General features: G+C 33.6%; 1 protein-coding gene across 1 annotated transcript; it reads right to left on the bottom strand.

Annotated features, from left to right (window-relative positions):
• Positions 1-1,617: 1,617 nt before the first annotated feature.
• LOC134259189 (uncharacterized) lies at positions 1,618-13,786 on the bottom strand. Its single transcript, XM_062741785.1, has 6 exons — positions 12,905-13,786; positions 12,633-12,856; positions 3,504-3,762; positions 2,551-3,205; positions 2,105-2,448; positions 1,618-1,836 (listed from the first exon to the last, which is right to left on the bottom strand). Exons 1-6 carry the CDS (start codon positions 13,784-13,786, stop codon positions 1,618-1,620), a joined length of 2,583 nt encoding a protein of 860 aa, XP_062597769.1.
• Positions 13,787-20,652: the final 6,866 nt, after the last annotated feature.

Here is a 20,652-nt window from a genome sequence, read left to right as displayed (position 1 = left end):
TCATATGTTGGTGATGTAATGTAGCTCATTAAACATGTTAAAGGTCAGGCAGTGGAAATTTTTCTCTTTATATATATCGAAGTTTTGTTTATATATATCGCATTTCCTTTATATATATCGAGGTTTTCTTTATATATATCGAGGTTTTCTTTATATATATCGAGGTTTTCTTTATATATATATCGCAATTTCTTTATATATAGAGGTTTGCTTTTATATATCGCTTTTCCTTTATATATACAGGTTGGCACTAATGGGCTTCCGTATTATAGTTCTTATTTACCGTATAAATAGACATTTTAGCGGGACGCAAATTTAACGATTTCTTCTTTAAAATAGGTATTTAATTTTAAGCAGGATGTAATTTTAGCTCTTTTAAAAAGCTCACTCAAGAAACTATTACAAATAAAGAGAAATTAATTTGTAGCAATATTTAGTTTTAATTTACGATTTTGGCACCCTCGCTTATAATGCCAAAAATGAATCCTCGCGAAAAATTCTGCTTATACGGTGTTTAGGGACATTTTCGCTTGTCAGAAAATGTCCAAAATACAATATGAAAAAAAACATGATAAACAGAAACAATAATACCTTTTTGTATTTTGTTTTATTACATGATTGAATAATTTCCATCTCTCTGATTGGCTGAGATCCAATCATGTTAGAAAAATACTACGTTGTATTGACCTGTACGTGACGTTCCAGGTCAATACAAGGATTTATTTACTCAACATTGAACTAATAATAGATTGAGGAATTCCAAATTGAAACAAATTTTTTTGGAAAGCTGTTTAAACGACTATGATTTTTTTTTCATGTGGACAAGACATAAGCGAATATATATTTTAGTGTGAGGGTGGTAGGAGGGAATGCAGGGACCCCCCCTCTAACATTTTTACTGAACAATTTTTTTTCCTTTTTGGCAGTCAGTTTTCCCTGATAATACTCCTTCCTTTAAAAATCTATCCGATAAAAAAGACTTACATTATAAATCTTTTTCATGGCCACTAAAAATTGATAAAAAAACTTTTCAAATTGATACGAATGGTAAGGTTTATTCACATCTTAATTCTGCTTCTCTCTTGTATTTGGCTAGGACTTAATAAAATGCAAACAAGTAATGAGCTGTATCATTTTATCAGACAGTGAATCATACAATAAAACAATTATTGCTGGGTTTTTTTACGGTCAATACAATGATTTAGCCATCTTCGAAGTACAATATTCACCCCGTCCTTCGGCCTCGGTGAATATTGTACTCCTCAGATGGCTAAATCATTGTATTGACCTCAAAAACAGCAATAATTGTATAATATTGCATGAAGCAAGGAAGGTATATAAAGAAACGCTTGTCTAGAAATTGCTTAGTATTTAATTTCTGTTCATTAAATCGCAATACAATTTATTCCCATGAAGTAAAAGCTAGTCCTTGTATACTAAATGCATAGGAGATACATTTCATTTCTTTTTCAGTTCCATGTGTCACTAATTGCTGAACTTCCGCCATTTGCGCACGCAGCTGTCTCACGGCGGGAAAGAGTGAATTTTGTATCAAGGCAAGGCCTGTGTTCTCTTTACAGTGTCCTTCAGTGGCGGATCCATCAAAAGGGTGGATTTCTATGCTTTCAGTCTTTCTGATATATCAACCACAGTTGGATTTTGCTCAGTGAGCTTAGCTGCATCAGTAGGCTTTTTAAGTTTTGATATCACCTTTGATGTATTTTGTTTCATTTCCGAAATTCTATTCCGCAGGCCTGAGAGTTCTTCTGTCAAAGCTACATGTAGCACCGCAGATTCCTGGGAGTCCTTAGTGTTTTTCACTTCTTTCTGCTTTAGCTGTTTCTTTGAGATTTTCAATATTATTTCTACGACAAATATGATGATTCTCCAGAATCAAAATTTACTGGCATACAGGCAAATTTTAGACTGCAAGAACAAAGGCATGGCTTCAAAGAAATGTTTCGATTTCTTGGTCTTGTATTTATGAAGCAATTTAATTTTTGTTGAAAGTCTTATCTTACACATTGCATTTATATAGAAAACATTTTGAAATATTCTTATGTCTTTCATTATGGCTTCACTGCAGATATTTGATTTTCTTTACTTGTTTTCGTCCACGTTGAGCAACAAACAAATTATCATTTGTATCTGTACACAGTCCCCAGGGCCAACTCAGTCCACATTCTATGTAACGGAGAAACTGTCCATTCTGGTCTATGATATGGACCCAGTGACTGCTAATATCAGCTATAAGGATGTGACTTTGACTGTCTGTTGTGATTCCTTGTGGATTGAAGGATGCAGCAGAAGTATGTCCAGTGTACCTGAATATAAGTTTCCCGGCCGAATTGAACACCACTACTGCCTTAGCTCCATTGTCAGACACGCAGATATCCAGGTTCCTGTTTTCAGTTATGTAGCAAAGATAAGGAGAAAAGATAGGTTTACCTTTATCATCAAACTGAATGGTCTGTTTCTCTGTGGAGCCAGAGTAACGGACAACTTTTGTTAGGTTTTCATAATCACTTTTCATGATAACCAAAAGGTCACCAGAGGAGGTACTACAGGCACCGTTAGGTTCCCAGTTCTGCAGTCTGATCACTTCCTCTATCTCGTCATTCTTTACGATATTCACAGTTCTTTTTTTGTAATCAGTGCAGACTAGATCTCCTCTTTTTGTCACTGATAAGCTAGATGGTATGCCCCCTGACGTGGTTTTGATTGACTTGAGTAGTGATCCCTCATTAATCCTATAGAGTTCCATAGTACTATCTTGTCCGCTTGTCCAGATTTCTTTATCACTCAGACAGGCCACATTGTAAAGCAGCCCATACACAGTGACTATGGTGGTGACAGTCTCTGGTTCATCTAGCAGCTGTTTGACTGGAGGAGAGGATCCAGCTTCTGGTAATTTCTGTGTTGTCTTCATGCTGTATACGTAGCCATGTTTATCTGTTAAAGAACTTGATGATAAAGCGCCAAAGAGATTAGAAAATTCCTCTCCTTGGATTTTTCCAGAAGTAAATGTAGGTAAGGAGAGCACAATTTTTTCTGGAAGATTTCTGAGTCTGTTCATATCAGATGTAACACTGAATAGTTTGGAAATGTCATTAGAATCCATTGCAACCTCAATGGATTCGATTTCACTCTTGATTTCAGAAATGTTTTCATAAATTTCCTCCAGATGTTTCTGTAGAGTTTGTAACTGTGTGTTTTTCATCTCATCAACTTCAATTTTAAGTTTCTTGACAGGTTTGTCAATTTCTCTGTGCCAGTCCTCTCCATGTTTTGTTATGGCTGTTGAGAGATCTCCACATTCCTTTTCTAACTGACTCATTCTGTTTTGTACATCAGAGGCAATGTCCAGGTAGGTTGGATAAATTGTGTCATTTAATTCATTTCTCTCTTTTATACACATGTCCTTCTTTTCACCCAAAAACTCGCAAGAATTTAGATAATTCATGGCCTAAATGATGATTAGATTCGATGCAACTAATGCAGACAAGAATGTCACATTGTTTACAGAACATTTCACAAAGTTCTTTATCATGAGATCTGCAAGCAGGATAGAACATAGTGGATTTTCTATACTTGAAATCAACAATTTTATGGGGTTTGGAAAGATCAGCTGAAGCATGTTCTCCCACACAGGCCTTGCACAGGTTGACAAGACATGTATCACAGTGCATCTGTACCACAGCGGTCTCACACAAGTCACATCGCATCACTTCCCGGGCACTGGTACGAGGGTCCATCATTACACTAAACACAAAATATTAGCTTTAATGAGTATATGTCTATGAAATAATATTAAGATTTATGGGCCATTAAGGAGGCAACTTTTGCAGACATACACATGTAGATAAACAAGACATCATGTTCATGAATTATTGAATTTTTGAGTTACAGAGATATTTTTCACATGGTCAAAGCAGACAGTACTAATTTTTTTAATATACAAAAAATTTAAAGTCATTCTTACCTTAATTACCTGAATGCAGTAATGGTGTCCGTCCTCTCTATTGATATACACTCTGATCATGTGATCCACTATGTGTGTTATCTACCTGTCAGGTGTTTTTACTTCCTAATTTATTGTGAGGATTTAAATCAATCTTTGCAATAAGGAAGGTTGTGGTGATAACGAACATTATTCAATCTCAAAGTCCATAAAACAATAAAAAAAATAGGAGCAGAGCAAACACGGACCTCCAAAACATCAAAGGTGGGATATTCCAAAAGTAATCATAATGGTATAGAAAATAGATAGACACAGTTGAACTTGAACACCGATATCTCAAAAAACAGTGAGGTGTTGAAGTGACGATTATGATTTTGTCTTCGAATAATGTTTTAACTTTGAAACAAATGTTACTATTTTGCATATTAAAAAATCCCAAGGAATGAAACATTATTGAAAGAATGACCCTATAATTATTACCTGATTTTATTGGCATCGGAAGAATAACGTGCATGACCTATCTACCTGTGTAGTCTACCAGTAAGTTAATTTTAGTCCTTGTGTCATTAATTATAGACTTTGGTCTGTGAATTGAGGACAGCGCATAATCTCTAGCTCACATGTGCCATTTAAATTACTAATTTGTTTGAATTTATTGATAATCTGTTAAACCAAATTGATAATTGATAAAAATATGTTGTTTTTTTCTAGTTATCAGTATCATAAATATTGAAATTACCAATGAAATGTATTAAACAAATCTTATTCTCACATAATGGTAGGTTTTCCTCCTTGCTTCTTTTCAAATTCACCAATTGTGAAAAGTACATATTTATAAGACGTACGTATACGAGGGTTGTCCCGTAAAATCGTGGACAAGTTGTCTAGTGTGAAAAATAAACATCACTGCGTTCTGAAATTTTCACTATTTTTTAGTACATATTTTAGTCATATACACAGCAAATTTCAGATAAATATATGTATTAATAAACAAATTATGAGATTTTATGCCATGTATTGTATCACCTTATGGCGCATGGATTATAACGTCAAAGTGTCTAAAACAGCGTCACGTTTTATCTGAAAATGAAGTTGGATGAGTCCGACTTAAATTTAGGAATTTCATTGATACACATTCTTTAGTCTCCATAAACAGCCGAAGAACCAATTGGCACCCTCATGCGATCTTCTGAAGATTTATTAGTAAGTTACGGATAATATTCTCACCATCATTCAACGAATAGAAAATCTCATATCGGCGGTCTACTGTGACAGCGTCTTTTGCTATTACATTAGGAGTTTGTCCGTATGTTTTGTACTCCCCAGGGACTCGATCAAAAAAACTTCGCTAAGAAAACTCCTATTTCATTTGTATACTTAAGATATGGTGATATTTTTATAATTTTTTTTCTTCTATGGTCATTTCAAGTCTCTAAAGGTGTCATTACAACATCGAAATAAAACTGAACTGTTCTCCGGTGCGCCGTAACGTCATAAAACGTCGCCATTTTTCGTGTGTCGTGTTTACCACTTTCGAATGCTCGAGAAACTGCCAAAAATTAAGCAAATGCCTTAAAATTTTTACAAAGACTACGAAATTGGTTGTGAAATTGAATTAGGATAATTTTAATTCAAATCTTATGTATTTAAAACTGTTATTTAGAATTCAAACTTGTGTATTCTTTAATAAAACCTTGGTTTTTTGACCGTGCGCCGTAGGACAATACCTCGTGCACATTCAAGCATAATGAAATCTTTATTTTTGCCTATATTTTATCAAAAAAATTATCATCCACTTTAATATGATAAATACACATTTACTGAAATTTCAGCTTAGTGCGCCCATTACTTTTCGAGAAAAACGTTTTGTCCACGATTTTACTGGACAACCCTCGTATACGTTAATTAAAAAAAAAAACCCAGACACTGTCATTTTTAGGTGTTTGTATTGATAGTTTCAAAAGAGTGCGTTGTTAAATTGGACAACGGCGTCAAAAGTTCGGGTTAAGTAATCTTCCTTGCAGTAATTACAAAATATTAAAATCAAGGTACTAGCAATAAATTAAATAAAATCATAATTTTTACCCGTATTAATGATCGAATTCGAATTTAAGTCGTATATCCAAAACACAAAATGCAAAAGTCTGGAGCGATGAATTAGTCAACAAAGATAATGCATTACATACAGCCATTATGCGGATGGATATTTTATAGAGATTGCGAACGATAATTCATTGTTTGTTTACATCGGATATGCCATATGCTCTATATGAAGAAATGCCAAAGATTAGGTTTTTTCAGCGCACATTTCTTTACAAGCTTGATAAATCACATGTGAAAAAAATGTCCAACATTACTACCATTGGTAAACATTCCATATTCCTTTAGCCATGCATTATAGGTGATCATTTGATTCCTTTGTTTTAACAAATTTTAGGTTGCTTTCATGTCACAGTACAAAAGACATGGGTATTTTCTAGCTAATTTTATGTAAAGAAAACCTTTGTTGGCAATTTTAAATTTAAAGGTATTAAACATTCAAAAGTTTTTATTATCTTTCTTAATTATCCTTCATGTGCTGGTGTTCCTTTGTCAAATATTCAGACTTCAGAGGGACTTCCTGTATTGAACTTACCTTAAATTTCCAGTCACCAAAATAACCAACTTATAACAAACTTACAAGTAGAGCTTTTTCAAAAAGCTAACCGTCTTTAGCAACAACGTTAAACAGTAAACTGATCTACATCTTTCAAGTTGTATAATTCTTTTGAATTTCTTGATTTCGTATTTCTACATTTAGCTTTTTAATGGTTTTAGTTCTACCGCGGTTATCGCTCGGTCATCTCCGTAAACTGATCGAGACTTTCGGCAAACCCCGGCCGATTCCGTTAAATGTTACTTTCTTCAAACAAATAAGGGGAAAAGAATAAATACAAATTGTAAAGCCAGCAAGCAATAAAAATCAAATCTTATTTGCAACTTGATGAAAATAAAGAGACCTTTTTAGTAATTGCTATTAAAAATATTGTTATTTAGAATTAATTACAGTTGATGTTGTTCGTTTTGTCATTTTTTTAAGATTGCAAATATGGAAAAATTGTTAAGTCGTACGAAAATTAGACCATCAGAAAGTTATCTCCCTTGCCTTGAACAGCATTTCAACCAATGAAATAATTGAAAGTTTTCTCATCATGCAATTTCTACCAATCACGAAAGAGAGGAAGTGCATAGTCCGAAGACTGTAAAAAACTTCAACTATATAATACCGTCTTCCAAGGAAGACGGTAATAACATGACAAATGTACCAATATCATATCATAAAGTTTTTAATGTTTCTCACATGTATCTGCATATTTTTAAACTTTGAAAATATCGGTTTGCATGTAATTAGTTTCTCACCTTTCAAAAAATGAAAATTATTCCCAATGTCTTGTATATCGCTGTGCATCTGTACCACAGCAGTCTCAAGTACACATGTCAAATCGCATCACGTCCTGGGCACTGGTACGGGGGTCCATATCAAACTAGGACTTTATTTTTTAGAAAATGGAATTTTATTATGATACACTGTAAACCAACTTTTATTCGTGAGGACTTTATTTCGCGAGATACCGGGGTGATCTAGTTTGCGACGATTAATTTTAGCGATCTAGCCTAATTTGATCTGTTGTTATTAGACTCAGAGACTTTTAGGACCGGTTCGAGGCAAGAAATAATCGCGATGACAAGGCTTTCGCGAACTTCGCGAAAATATCTCACACGCGAATAAAAGTTGGTTTACAGTATTAAATATATACATGTATCAATAATCTTATAATGATTTTTAAAGGAGGGGGGGGGGTGAAGCTTCCCATAAAAATCTGACAAGATAAAATAAATCTCTTTAACCGTCTAGGTGTCCCCTCCTGTTCTACGGGCCTGGAAGAGTAGCAATGACAGTTAATACTAGCATACAGTCAGATATATACAAGTAATAAACACGTTTATCAGGTGGTAAAAACTAAAAGTAGTATGTGTCTCCCCGTCTCTAACAGAAACAAGCCTGATCTTGATCATCTTTGAATAGTGTTTTAAACATTTACACAAATCTTGATACATTTTTCAGACCTGTAAATAGTTAAGTAATGAAAATTTACTGCAAAAATCACTCAATTATAAATACCTGAATTTATTGGCATTTGTCTTTTCAACCAAATTCACATGACCCGCATAAGTTTAACTGCATGTAATCTTATAGTTATAGGCCTGTGCATATTGGGGATCATAGTGCATAATCTATAGCTCAGAAGTTGATCTAATATTTCTGATCATATAGTGTCCTTCTGTCTATTCATCCTTCTATCATCTTAATTTGCATTGAATTCTCTTCCGGTAATACGTACTGTGTCTTCCCCTCCCTCATCTAAAATTGTCAAATATATTTAAAATCTTACCATAGGCCTGTTATGTGCAACTTTCTTCAGTAAATATCGAAAATATTTTATGTTTAAATCAAGGTGCACATGGAGCAAGGATGGCACAGAAAGATATACAACTTTTTATTACCTCTTCTTTTATTAGACCAGAAGAGCTTATGTGGGAATTAAATGTTCGTCGTCTTTCCGTCTGTCTTGAAACATTTTTTTTTCTCAAAACGTTACCTCTCCTACATTTCTTGTCTGATTTCAATATAACTTGGCAGACAAGTAAACTTAACTAAGTCATTTCAGTATGACGTGCAACCTCTGCAAAGAAAATGAACGGAAATTGCAACTAATTGGATATTTTTTTCGTCAAAGGACATGACTTTATCAAAAATTGTCCAATCACAGCTTAAATAAAGCTTTTCAATAAAAAAGCTATATTTGAAAAAAATGGGGGGATGGGTGCGCCTCCCGCTCCTGCTGTTACGTGGACATTTTACACCAGAACAAAGATTATGCCACAGCTTTATAGTATTGTAGTGACTAAGACTTTCTGCTTGTGAATTTTCTGATGCAAAGAAAACCATTAATTGCACTATTCCTTTCAACATATTTCTGATTTTTTGTCGTAGATTTTTATATATCAAATAATATTTCCCAATTCTAAGATTGTGGAGAGAATTTCATTTCATCTATTTGAATCATATTTGAAAAAGTGTTTTAGTTGAACAATTTAACTTTCTATAAACTTTTGTTTTTCTTTAAATCATGTTGATCTTTAATCACGGTCCAGATATTCTTGAGATCTCAACAGATTTCGTTTCTTTTTCACCTCTGGAATTGGCGCAAATACTTGCATGCTGCATCATTATTTTTTTAAAGGAGGGATCATGACCACGTACCTACCTGACAAAGGTGAAGATAGGGAACGGAATCGATCTCAAATAAATAAATACTACATGTAGTACTTCGTAACGAACAACCTCTACCACTCCCAAGTAACCCCGGAAATTCCAGAAGTGGGGCCCAACCCCCAATGCGTGTACCAAGATGATTTTACCAAGCTACAATAATAATTAGGACATGGTTGCAGGTAGACTTATCAATAAATATTTTCAGACTTAATTGAAATAACTATACGTATATTCGAAATTATATGCCATGTGCTTACAGAACGTCCAATCTTTTTTATTCGCTATTTAGATATGTATAATTTTTAACGTATTTGTAATTGGACAAAGCATTAGGAACCCATCAACACACACCTGTTACATTATTGGGCTTTGGGGATCGCGCTGAAAACATTGTCAGGCCAGTTTTTTTTTTCAAAGGGCAGGGGAGGTGGCAATACAAAAAAATCCAACTCAATTTTTTTTCCTGCGTGTGGATTTAGCACAAATTTTTAAAAATTTAATTTGGACATCATTGCCAAAGAAATAGCCTACATACATGTCCTTTTTAATTCTAAATTTGTTAATTTTGATCACGTAAATTGTGTTCTGCTTCATCAAATAATTAATTTATATACATCCTAATTATTCATTTTTAAAATTAAATCATTTATATCTTTAAATATTTAATATTTTATCTTATAATGCGTGTATTTCATTTTATTTGAGGAATTTTTTTTAGCTGTTTCTGGTGTCGAACACTGGTCGACTTGCGATCATTTTCGGTGTTCGACTTCATATAATTTTTTAACATTATTTCAAATGAAGGATGGTGGATTATTTTGCGAATTATGCATCCAAACGTAAATAAAACAGATTTTAAAATCATTTATAGGTATGAATTTGTCTTTCTAAATATTGATTAGATTATTTGTTAATTGTTTGAAGCTTGGAAACAACATTGATAATTCATTTACAACAGAAAATTTGGGGAAATAACCTTCAAATTTCCCGGCACCTAGAACTATTAACAGAAGAGGTCGACCTAAGAAAGACAACTCTAATTGATTAGATGGGTAACAAAGAAGGCAGATAATCAAGAGTTGCCTACCATTTATTGTTTATCATAAGGTTTAGGTGACGTTAAAAATGCGTTCGACTCGCGGTCATGTTCGACTTGCGATCAGTTTACCCTACTGTATTTTATAGATCGCTGCAAGCAAACAAGGATATGAGTTCTTACTTTAAAATCTTATTAATTAACTTGAAGTAGATTAATCTTGATATTTGCACATGTTTTAAATAGCTTGCATCATTTGTGATATAAAACATGTATTGACAAGATATGTACTGAAAGGGAAAAAGAAACGTATAGTAAAATTTAGGAGTAAATTAGAACTATCATATCGAATGTATTTTTTGGTATCAAATATTTAAATTCATCTTTATTCAACAAGTTCCTAAATTCTTTCATGATTTTGACTGTTGGAAGTATAAAAGTAAAAATTCTCATCATCTCCCTTGCGCATCTGTAAAAACCTTGAATTTCCCGTGCAAGGAGTTCATCAGTGCATTTAATCTTTCTCATAGGGATATTATTCAACTTTTACGACAGGATAGCCGTAAAGTCGACATGGAATAATTGGAGTATTCTAAAGCATTCTATAGCCTTCAAACCCTATCATCGAGTTTATCCAACAGATTTTTGATTGAGGAAAAAAGATAAAATTTACAGAATCCAGCTGATTCGGTAATTATGAATGTCTGTAAGAAAAAAATGACAAATACAGTCTATATTTCTCCGGGGTGAACAAAAAAGATAAAATCAGAAATCCGACGTATGCGTGCGCAAGTGACAGTAATACCGACCCAAAGTTGCCGAGCTCACGGACCAAAATAGAGCAATTACTTTCTTTCAGTTTTAGAGTGAATGGTACAATTATGATCCCTTACTGTTTTAATATCGGTTTCAGTGGTAATGCATTGACGATTACAGAAGCTAAGTGGCATGATGATAGCCCTATCTTAATGTGACGTTGTTACGCGCCAACTTCACTGTCGCGGTAGGTTGGAAACCTTTCAAGTTACTCTCTAACAACTGAAAAAATGTTCTTTGGTGGAAAACGTAAAAACAAACTGCACCGCAACATATTGTTGTCGATGCCATTCAAAAACTATACCCAACGAAACCCGTCAGCCATGACACGCTTTCAAGAAATTCAAACTGACTTAAAATATGCAAAAACGATGTTTATACCCCCAGTTCACCAATTGGTACTACAAAATGTGTTTACAAAACTGTCATCATTAATATGTGCGTGTTTTTGGCCTTTAAACAATTGACGTCATAAACGTCATGGTTGAGTAGTTTTGAACACCTATTTAACTGTACAGTAACCACTTTACACCCCTTACCAGTTTTCATAATTGTCGGCCACACAGTAAAAATTATTTCGCATATTGTTTTCTCATGTATGGCGTGTTAAACGTTGCTAAATTCGATAATCTTGTGATGTATATTCAAAATCTTGTGATGTACCGTATATACTCGCCTATAAGTCGGTACGCCTCGAATTCGGTTGTATTTTTTATGCTTATGTTAGAAAGACTGACCTTCTAAAATACCAATCTCGCCCATAAGCCGGACACAGAGTTTTGGACCAAAGTAAACCTCCCAAAAAGCCGACTTATAGGCGAGTATATACGGTATGTTCTAAATCTTATGATGTATATTCAAAATCTTGTGATGTATGTTCAAAATCTTGTGATGTATATTCAAAAACTTGTGATGTATATTCTATAATCTTGTGATGTATGTTCAATATCTTGAGATGTATATTCGAAATCTTGTGATGTATGTTCAATATCTTGTGATGTGTATTCAAAAACTAATGTGATGTATATTCTATAATCTTGTGATGTATGTTCGAAATCTTGTGATATATATTCGAAATCTTGTTATGTATGTTCTACAATCTTGTGATGTATGTGCAATATCTTGTGATTATTCAAAATCTTGTGATGTATGTTCTACAACCTAGTGATGCGTGCAATAATTTTGCATTATGGGTAATTTGACGCTTTAGTATTCTAAGAAAGTAAGGACAATTTCCTACTAAACAGAGTAAACTAACATTAGAAAAGCAGCATCTGAGTATTCCTTTTAGAAACTTTATTTGCTAAACATCAGCAAACACATGCACATGTACACATATGATATGATTTAGTTAAGTTAGCATATTATTACATCCATAATATTCATTTCGCAAATAGATTTTTAAAAAATTCTAATTTCTTACATTAAGTGTACATACAGTGCAGCTGTGTGGCATGTCTGACTTATTGATGTATTTTTCTGTGATTTCTTTATGGTCTCACGTCAGATATTTGATTTTCTTCACTTGTTTATTTTCCCATTGAGCAATAAATAGATTGTCATTTGTATCGGTACACAGTCCCCAGGGTTCAGTCAGTCCACAGTCTAAGTAACGGAGAAACTGTCCATCTTGGTCTATGATGTGGACACAGTCATTGTTCATATCAGCTGTAAGGATGCGACTCTGACTGTCTGTGGTGATTCCTCGTGGATAGAATGGTTTGTTCTTTGGAGCAGGAATATGTCCAGTGTACCTGAATCTCAGTTTCCCGGCCTGATTGACCACCACTATCACTCCAGTTCCATCGTCAGCTACACATATATCTAGGTTTTTGTTCTCTGTAACATTTCTTAGGTAACGATAACTAGGTGAATAGAGTGGTTTACCCTCATCATCAAACTGAATGGTTTGTTTTTCTATGGAGCCAGAGTAACGAACAACTTTCGTTTGTTTGTCATCCTTACTGTCCATGATAACCAGGAGGTCACCAGAGGAGGTACTGCAGACACCTTTAGGTCTCCATTCCTGTAGGCTGATCGCCTCCTCTATCTTTTCATTTTTCACAATATTTACAGTTCTGTCATTGGTATCAGTATAAACTAAATCTCCTCCTTTTGTCACTGCTATGTTAGATTTTGCGTTCCCTGACTTGGTTGTGATTGACTTGAGTAGTGATCCCTGATTGATGCTGAAGAGTTTCATTGTGCTGTCTTCTCCACTTGTCCAGATATTTTCATCATTCAGACATGCCACATTGTAAAGGTATCCATACCCAGTGTCTATGGTAGTGGCAATCTCTGGTTCATCAAGTAGCTGTTTGATTGGAGGAGAGGATCCCGTTTCTGGTGATTTCTGTCTTGTGGTCATTCTGTAGCCATGTTTATATAATGTTGAAGAACTTGATGATAAGGATCCAAAGAACTTACGAAGTTCTTCTCCTTGGATTCTTCCAAAAGCAAATTTAGGTAAATAGGGCACAATTTTCCCTGGAAGATCTTTGTATCTGTTCATAACAAATGAAACACTGAATAGTTTTGAAATGTCATTAGAATCCACAGCAACATCAATTGAATCGATTTCATTCTTGATTTCAGAAACGCTTTTGTTAATTTCATCCAGATGTTTTTGTAGAGTTTGTAACTGCGTGTTTTTCATCTCATCAACCTCAGCTTTAAGTTTCTCGACAAGTTTGTCAATTTCTCTGTGCAAGTCATCTCCGTGTTTCATTATGGCTGTTGCGAGATCTCCATAATCCTTTTCCAAATAACGCATTCTTTTTTGTACATCAGAGGCAATGTCCTGGTAGGTTGGATAAATTGTATCATTTAATTCATTTCTCTCTTTTATAATCATGTCCTTCTTTTCATCCAAAGCTTGCAAGAATTTAGATAATTCATGACTTAAATGTTGATTAGATTCGAGGCAGTTGATACAGACAGGAATGTCACATTGTTTGCAGTACATTTTACATTTCTCTTTATTATGAGATCTGCAATTAGGATAGATCGTGGTAAATTTTCTCTCCTTGAAATCAACAATTTTATGGGGTTTTGATGGATCGGTTGACACATGTTCTCCCACACAGGCCTTACACAGGTTGACAAGGCATGTATCACAGTGCATCTGTACCACAGCGGTCTCACACAGGTCACATCGTATTACGTCCTGCGCACTGGTACGGGGGTCCATGATTAAACTGGGACTAGTACATATTAATAAAATAGAAAAATAGAATTCTAATTTTATATTGCATGTATCAATATTTGTATAGTGAAATGATTAAATGACTGAGACGTTTTTGTCATATAGGAACTAAATAGCCCACGTACATTAAAGTTTTGACAAAGGTCAACATGTTACAATAGCTCCAAAATTATGTGGTTTATAAAGTTAAAACTTTTACAGTTCATAAAATATTTTATTGATTAACAGATAGGAAGTATCATTTGAGAACAAATCCTAAAAGTGCATGGACACAGATTTGAAGTAAATATTTTCTGTATAATATTACGACTTATATATTTTAAGAGCATTTCACACAAAATTATATTAAAAATTTTATTTCAACTAAAAGTTAATAAATCTTCAAATTTTTAGATGGGTTGATTGACAAATCTTTGCACTTTCACAATTTTTTATTTTATTCTTTATACTTAGGAAAAGTGGCAATCTTTTTGTGTATAAATAAAGAATATTACTATAATCCAGAAAATCAGAGTACAAATGTTCGAAAGCAAAACATACACACAGTAAATTGTCAGTCCGTGCAGTTGTGGTGAGCAGACTTTAACAGTTGAACGCACCCGGTGAATCGTAAACATCAACAATAACAGAGCTTGTGCCCTGTTTACAAAAACTGTGTACGTTTCACGGGTGTGATCAATTTGCTAAACTCTGTACACAACACTAAGCGCGGAATGACGATACTTGTGAAGGGGGTTTGCTTTCTAACATCTACTCTGAATATAATTATTTTTGTGGATTAAAGTTTTAATATTTTTCATTAATACTTAACAAGATTGCCACTTCTCCTAAGTATTAAGGATAAAAGTTAAATTTGTGAGAGTGCAAGGATATGTCAAACTGTCAATCAAACCAATCCCAAAATTTTAAGTTTCAATAACTTCAAGATGAAATAAAAGTTTTAATATATTTTTATGTGAAATGCTATTCAAATATATAAGTCGTGATCTTATACAGAAAATATTGAATTCAAATCTGTGTCCATGCACCTTTAAAAAAATTATCGAGAAAAATTCTTTTTAAAATGCATGTATAAAAATACACCTAATTAATTCCTAACTTTTAGTGAAAGTCATCATTACAGAAACAATAATTATATGTTTATCAAAGAAGGGTAAGTTGGACTTCGATAGCCTCCTGAAAGTTGTTTTCCCTGTTTATTTTGTCCAAATGTTAAGATCTGAAACCGAAAGTACATGTTGCAAATGGCGAATTCATAAGGGTCTTGTCTTTATACGAGGGTTGTCCCATAAAATCGTGGACAAAGCGATTTTCTCGAAAAATAATGGACGTAATAAGCTGAAATTTTCAGTGAATGTTTACTTATCATATTTAAGTTAATTATAATGTTTTGGATAAAATATACATAAAAATATAGATTTTATAGTGCTTGGATGTGCACAGGGTAAGGCCCTACGGTGCACGGTCAAAAAACGAAGGTTTTATAAGAGAATAGAGGAGTATTGATTAGAAATAAAAGATTTAAATATATAAGATTAGGTTAGAAATAAACCTTATTCAATTCCTTAATTTATTTCATTGGCTTCTTAAAAATTTCAATGCATTTGGTCAAATTTTGACATTTTCCTGAGCATTTGAATTGTGCAAGTGGTAAACAAAACACACGAAAAATTGTGACGTTTTGTGACGTTACGGCGCACCGGAGATCGATTTAGATGGTGTAATAATACCGTATAAAACTTTAAATGAATACAGAAGAAAAAAATCCCCCAAAATTTCCAAATTTTTAATATATAAATGAAATGGGAGTTTTTTTGAGTAAAGTCTTTCTTGATCGAGTCTCGAGGTAGTACAAGACTTACAGACAAACTACAATTGTAATAGCTAAAGACGCTGTCAATGGTGACCGCGTCAATATAAAGATTGTCTATTAGTTGAATGAAGTTGGAATATTGTCCTTATCTTACTAATAAATCTTCAAAAGATCGTTCAATTATGCCAGATTGGTTCCTCAATTGTTTATGGAGACTTACGTTTGTACTTCAAATGAATTTTCGTAATTTAAGTGGTTCTTATCCAACTTTATTTTTAGTAAAATGATGAAACTTGAGGTATCTGACGCTGTTTTAGGCACTTTGACGTTATCGTCCGTGCGCCGTAAGGCGATACAATACATAATATTAAATCTCATAATTCGTTTATTTATGCATGTATCTATTTGAAATTTGCTATATTCATTCAGAAAATATGTACTAAGAAGTAGTGAAAATTTCAGAACGCAGTGATGATTAATATTCATGCAAGACAACTTGTCCACGATTTTATGGGACAACCCTCGTACATGTCATGCTTTCAATAACTCACAGCAATTCAGACACCATTCACGTTCAACTTACCCTTCATTGATAAACATGCATATAATATTCTTGCAGTGATGGTTTTCACTTAAGATACAGGTGCATTTTTACAAAATATGCAAATTTGTTGATATATTTTTCAATTATTATAAAGAAAAACAAACAAAAAAAACCCAACTATTTTTAAATATTTGTTTTCAAGTGATATTTTTTATCTGTCATTCAATGATATATTTATGAACTTTTATTTAAAAATAGTAAAAGTTTTAACTTTATACCTCATATAGCTTTGAATTAAGCTTTTTGTAAAATCTTATAAAGATGCGCAGTTTACAAATTTCAGCTGGTAGAAATGAAAGTAGTTATATATCTCCCCTTTCCTATCATTTATAGTTGTGATTTTGGTCATATTTAAAAAGAATCCTAGTTTTTTTTTTCCAAAAATTTCAAGTGGTAAAACATTATTGAAAGAATTACCCAATAATTATTACCTGATTTTATTGCCGTCTGACACGTCAGCATAACACACATGACCCACCTACCTGTGTAATCTACCTGTATGTTATTTATAGTCCTCGGTCAATATGCGTTGGTAACAACAATGCATAATCTATAGCTCACGTGCACTCATTACATACTGTCTTTTTGTCCCCCCTCTTTCGTTGAAAAAGGGTAATATAAATTTCGGTCTGTCTGTCCGTCCGTCTGTATAGCTGTCTGTCTGTAACACTTTCGTTTCTACACGACATCTCGAGAAAGCTTAGCTTTTAGGTCAATTAGACACCCAATTAAAATGTTAAACGTAATATTAGACTGTAATATTATAACTTATTTCATTTTTTTTTGTCGTTACAGTTTTCCAAATACAGATAATTTACACTTACCTGCCCTTGATTGAACATTATGTATATATGAGAGGCGGAGCTGTAACATATCGTAAGAATAAGTCTAAAATTGAACTGGATAACTAACAATGGCATGTATTAAAAATACGATATCTCTATTTTCTGTCTTCCTATTTATTCAGTATGACACAAGTACATTATTTACAAAAGTTTAAAACGTATGAGCCCATTCATGTAAGTAAAGAATATTTTAAATCGATTGCTGACTATTTAACGTTTTCGAGCACATCAGTGCCCTAGTTCGCTAAAACATTCTGCATGTATCTATAAGTCACATGACGGAATTTAGTGTTCACAAAATTACCAGAGGAAAAATATCACGGGTGAATTATAATATCCAATGTGGCACAGCCCTTGCACCCCCTACTAATGTGTTCGGGACCTTTTATTTTTTGGTTTTCCGCAAATTGTAAAATCTAAGGAGTTCAGAGTAGCTCTGGCGAGAGTTAGCGAGACTACAGCGAGATAGGGTAAATTATTCACAGAAATATGATTAGGAAGTGACTAGCACGTTGAGACACGGTAAACAGAAAAATTATGTTGTGTTTCAGTTTTCACCAAGCTATAATACACGTCATATCTGTATATTAAATGCACTTTAATTTTTCTTGAATTCATTCAAACTTTAATAAGTATATTTTACAACATAGCGATATCTCAAGAAATATTTGTAATGAAATTTTATACCATAAATCCCAGTGGCCCCGCCTACCCCTTCTTAAAGTTAAAATGGAAAAAAAAAAATAGGTGATGAATACACTGAACCAAGCTTCTAAATGTTCACCGAACATTTTTTAAGTTTTTAAGAACAAATGCATACAATAAATAATTTCTTTAATTCATGGTTAATAATGCATATTTAAGTTCGATGTTGCGTAAATTTCATGCAAGTATCTCGTCAGAATTATAAGCAAAGTGTCAAGGAAATGATGTACCCTCAAAATGAAAATTCACACAAAAAACTCTCAATGGAGTAAGAACACCACTCGCTCTAATGACTTCAAAACAATCTTTACTGTCGGATACCATGTACCCCTAAATAGGAGATTGACCCATCTGCTGCCAAACCTACTGCATATATCTTTCCAAACCGTTGAAATTGTGTGGAAAGGTGGTGGTGGAGGGGGGGGGGGCTTTGACATTCCTTATAAAAATTCCAAATGTGTTCAATGGGATTCAGATCCAGGAATTTGACAGTATATCATTACACAGATGCCATTTGGCCAATATCTTGGGGTTTTAGCACGTACGTGCACCGCTTTAAGGAAGATTGAGACTGCTTGAGCTGATATTAGACTGTAACGAGGACCAATTTCTTATCATTTTCATACGATTGAAATTCTCTGAGATTGTTTCAGGACAATTTAACACTCGTTTAACCTGGTATGAAGCGAAATTTTGGCCTCAGACGAAGATCAATGTCACTTCCGGTTTGGTTTAATTTTGTCCAAAACTTTCAAATTGTGATACATTGGCGATGAAAAATGACGCACAGCGTATAGAAAAATGTGTTTAAATGGGTTTTGAAACTGGGTGTTCATTTTTAAAAGTTATATCAAGGACAATTAAACACTGAAATAAAAGTGACTTGGTGCAAGAATGGTCCAGATATCGACATTCCAACAGCTCTCTCTTCTATCTCAATGATCATTCTGCCAATGTTTTGTGCTTTTTAGTGAAACCAGTTTTTAAAATTTGAAAATGATCACAAAAAGATGCTAATTACTAAAAACACGTGCCGGAAAGTACGGATTTATTGTTTTTAAGCTTCGTCACGGAACATTGGTTTTCATCGGTGATATTTTATTTTCTTTCTACAATTGTTGAGAAGAATCAGTTGTTGTAATAATTTGAAAATATACCATTCCATAAAGTAGTTTTTAAATAAATGCATTTATTAAAGTGAACACTTAGAAGTTTTGTTAAGTGTATACATGTGCCACTACGGTATAGAATGTTTAGCTTTTTCAGAGATTAGGATTTTTTTTAATACAAATTGTTATTACAATCCCTATAATTCTTTTAATTAAAAGAAATGAATGCAAGATTTTATCATCATAACTTAGATATAGTAGAGCATGCATGTCTGTTTTATTCAACGATAAGAAATCCTCAATGAGGGTGGTAATACATGTATATTTCTAATTAGCAACTTTGAATGTTGTCTAACTTTCGTGTTTGAAGTCAGTAACATACCTATAGTATGTATGGTAAACGCTACTAAGTAAGCCACCTAACTGTAGAGAATTGTTTAGCAGCAGCTCTTCCAATAATGAAACTCACAATGAAAGAGAAAAATAAGCACAATATTAATTTACCGGTACAACGAATTTGATTTTAGTTTAGATGGCTATTTAAGGTTTCGGTAAACTGTAAACGTTTTGACTTTAAACCACACATAGTTTTGGAGCTATTATAAAGATAATTTTTTTTATTTAGACATGTTGACCTTTGACGAAACCTTAAACAGATGAATTCATTCTTTAAACGGTAGCTCAGTCGGTGGAGCACTCGCGACGTGATCGGGAGGTCTTGAGTGTGAATCTCGGCCGCAGCTGCTCTAAGTCGACAAAAAAGGTAAGCGACTGCTCCTTCCCCAGTTGGGAGTCCTTCGGATGAGACCTTAAAAATCGAACTCCCATGTCCCAACAGACGTTGCCATTTTAAAGATCCCTCACTGCTCAATGACCCTGAGTGCCGAGTAAAGGTCTACTCTAAATTCGCCGGTATATGTTGACGTCTCTGACGAGAAAAATTTTCGATTCGGGCGTAAAACAATAATTATACAATCATTCAATCAAATGTATTTGATTTTTCAAAAGAATAAATTGCACTTCACTTCTTAAAACAAATTTTCGCAAGATTTGATTACACACAAGCTATATCATGGTGACAGTACAGCAATGTTTACAAATTGCTTTGCTGTATTTGAACGGCTTGACTCTGTGATTAGTCAAACTTCATTATACACTTACAGGCCAAAATGTATGGACATCGTACACTGTACTCTACATTCCTTATTTGTTTTGTGTTTCCATATAAGTGAAAAATTCTG

Source organism: Saccostrea cucullata, unplaced genomic scaffold, assembly GCF_032062105.1.
Source record: "Saccostrea cucullata isolate Sc308-1 unplaced genomic scaffold, CSIRO_AGI_Scuc_v1 ctg1365, whole genome shotgun sequence".
In the NCBI taxonomy this organism is placed as follows: Eukaryota; Metazoa; Mollusca; class Bivalvia; order Ostreida; family Ostreidae; genus Saccostrea; species Saccostrea cuccullata.
Note: the sequence above shows the minus strand (reverse complement) of the source record. Positions and strands in the feature narration are given on the sequence as shown.

Bases quoted from the DNA above. Each gene is read 5' to 3' on its own strand.
- LOC134259189 (XM_062741785.1), bottom strand. From the start codon at position 13,786: ATGAAAAACACGCAGTTACAAACTCTACAAAAACATCTGGATGAAATT. The intron at 3,206-3,503 runs GTCTGCATTAGT...AAAAACACACAG, and splicing joins GTAAACAATGTGACATTCTT to TTACAAACTCTACAGAAACA. The intron at 1,837-2,104 runs GTAAAGAAAATC...TCAAAGAAACAG, and splicing joins CTCAACGTGGACGAAAACAA to CTAAAGCAGAAAGAAGTGAA.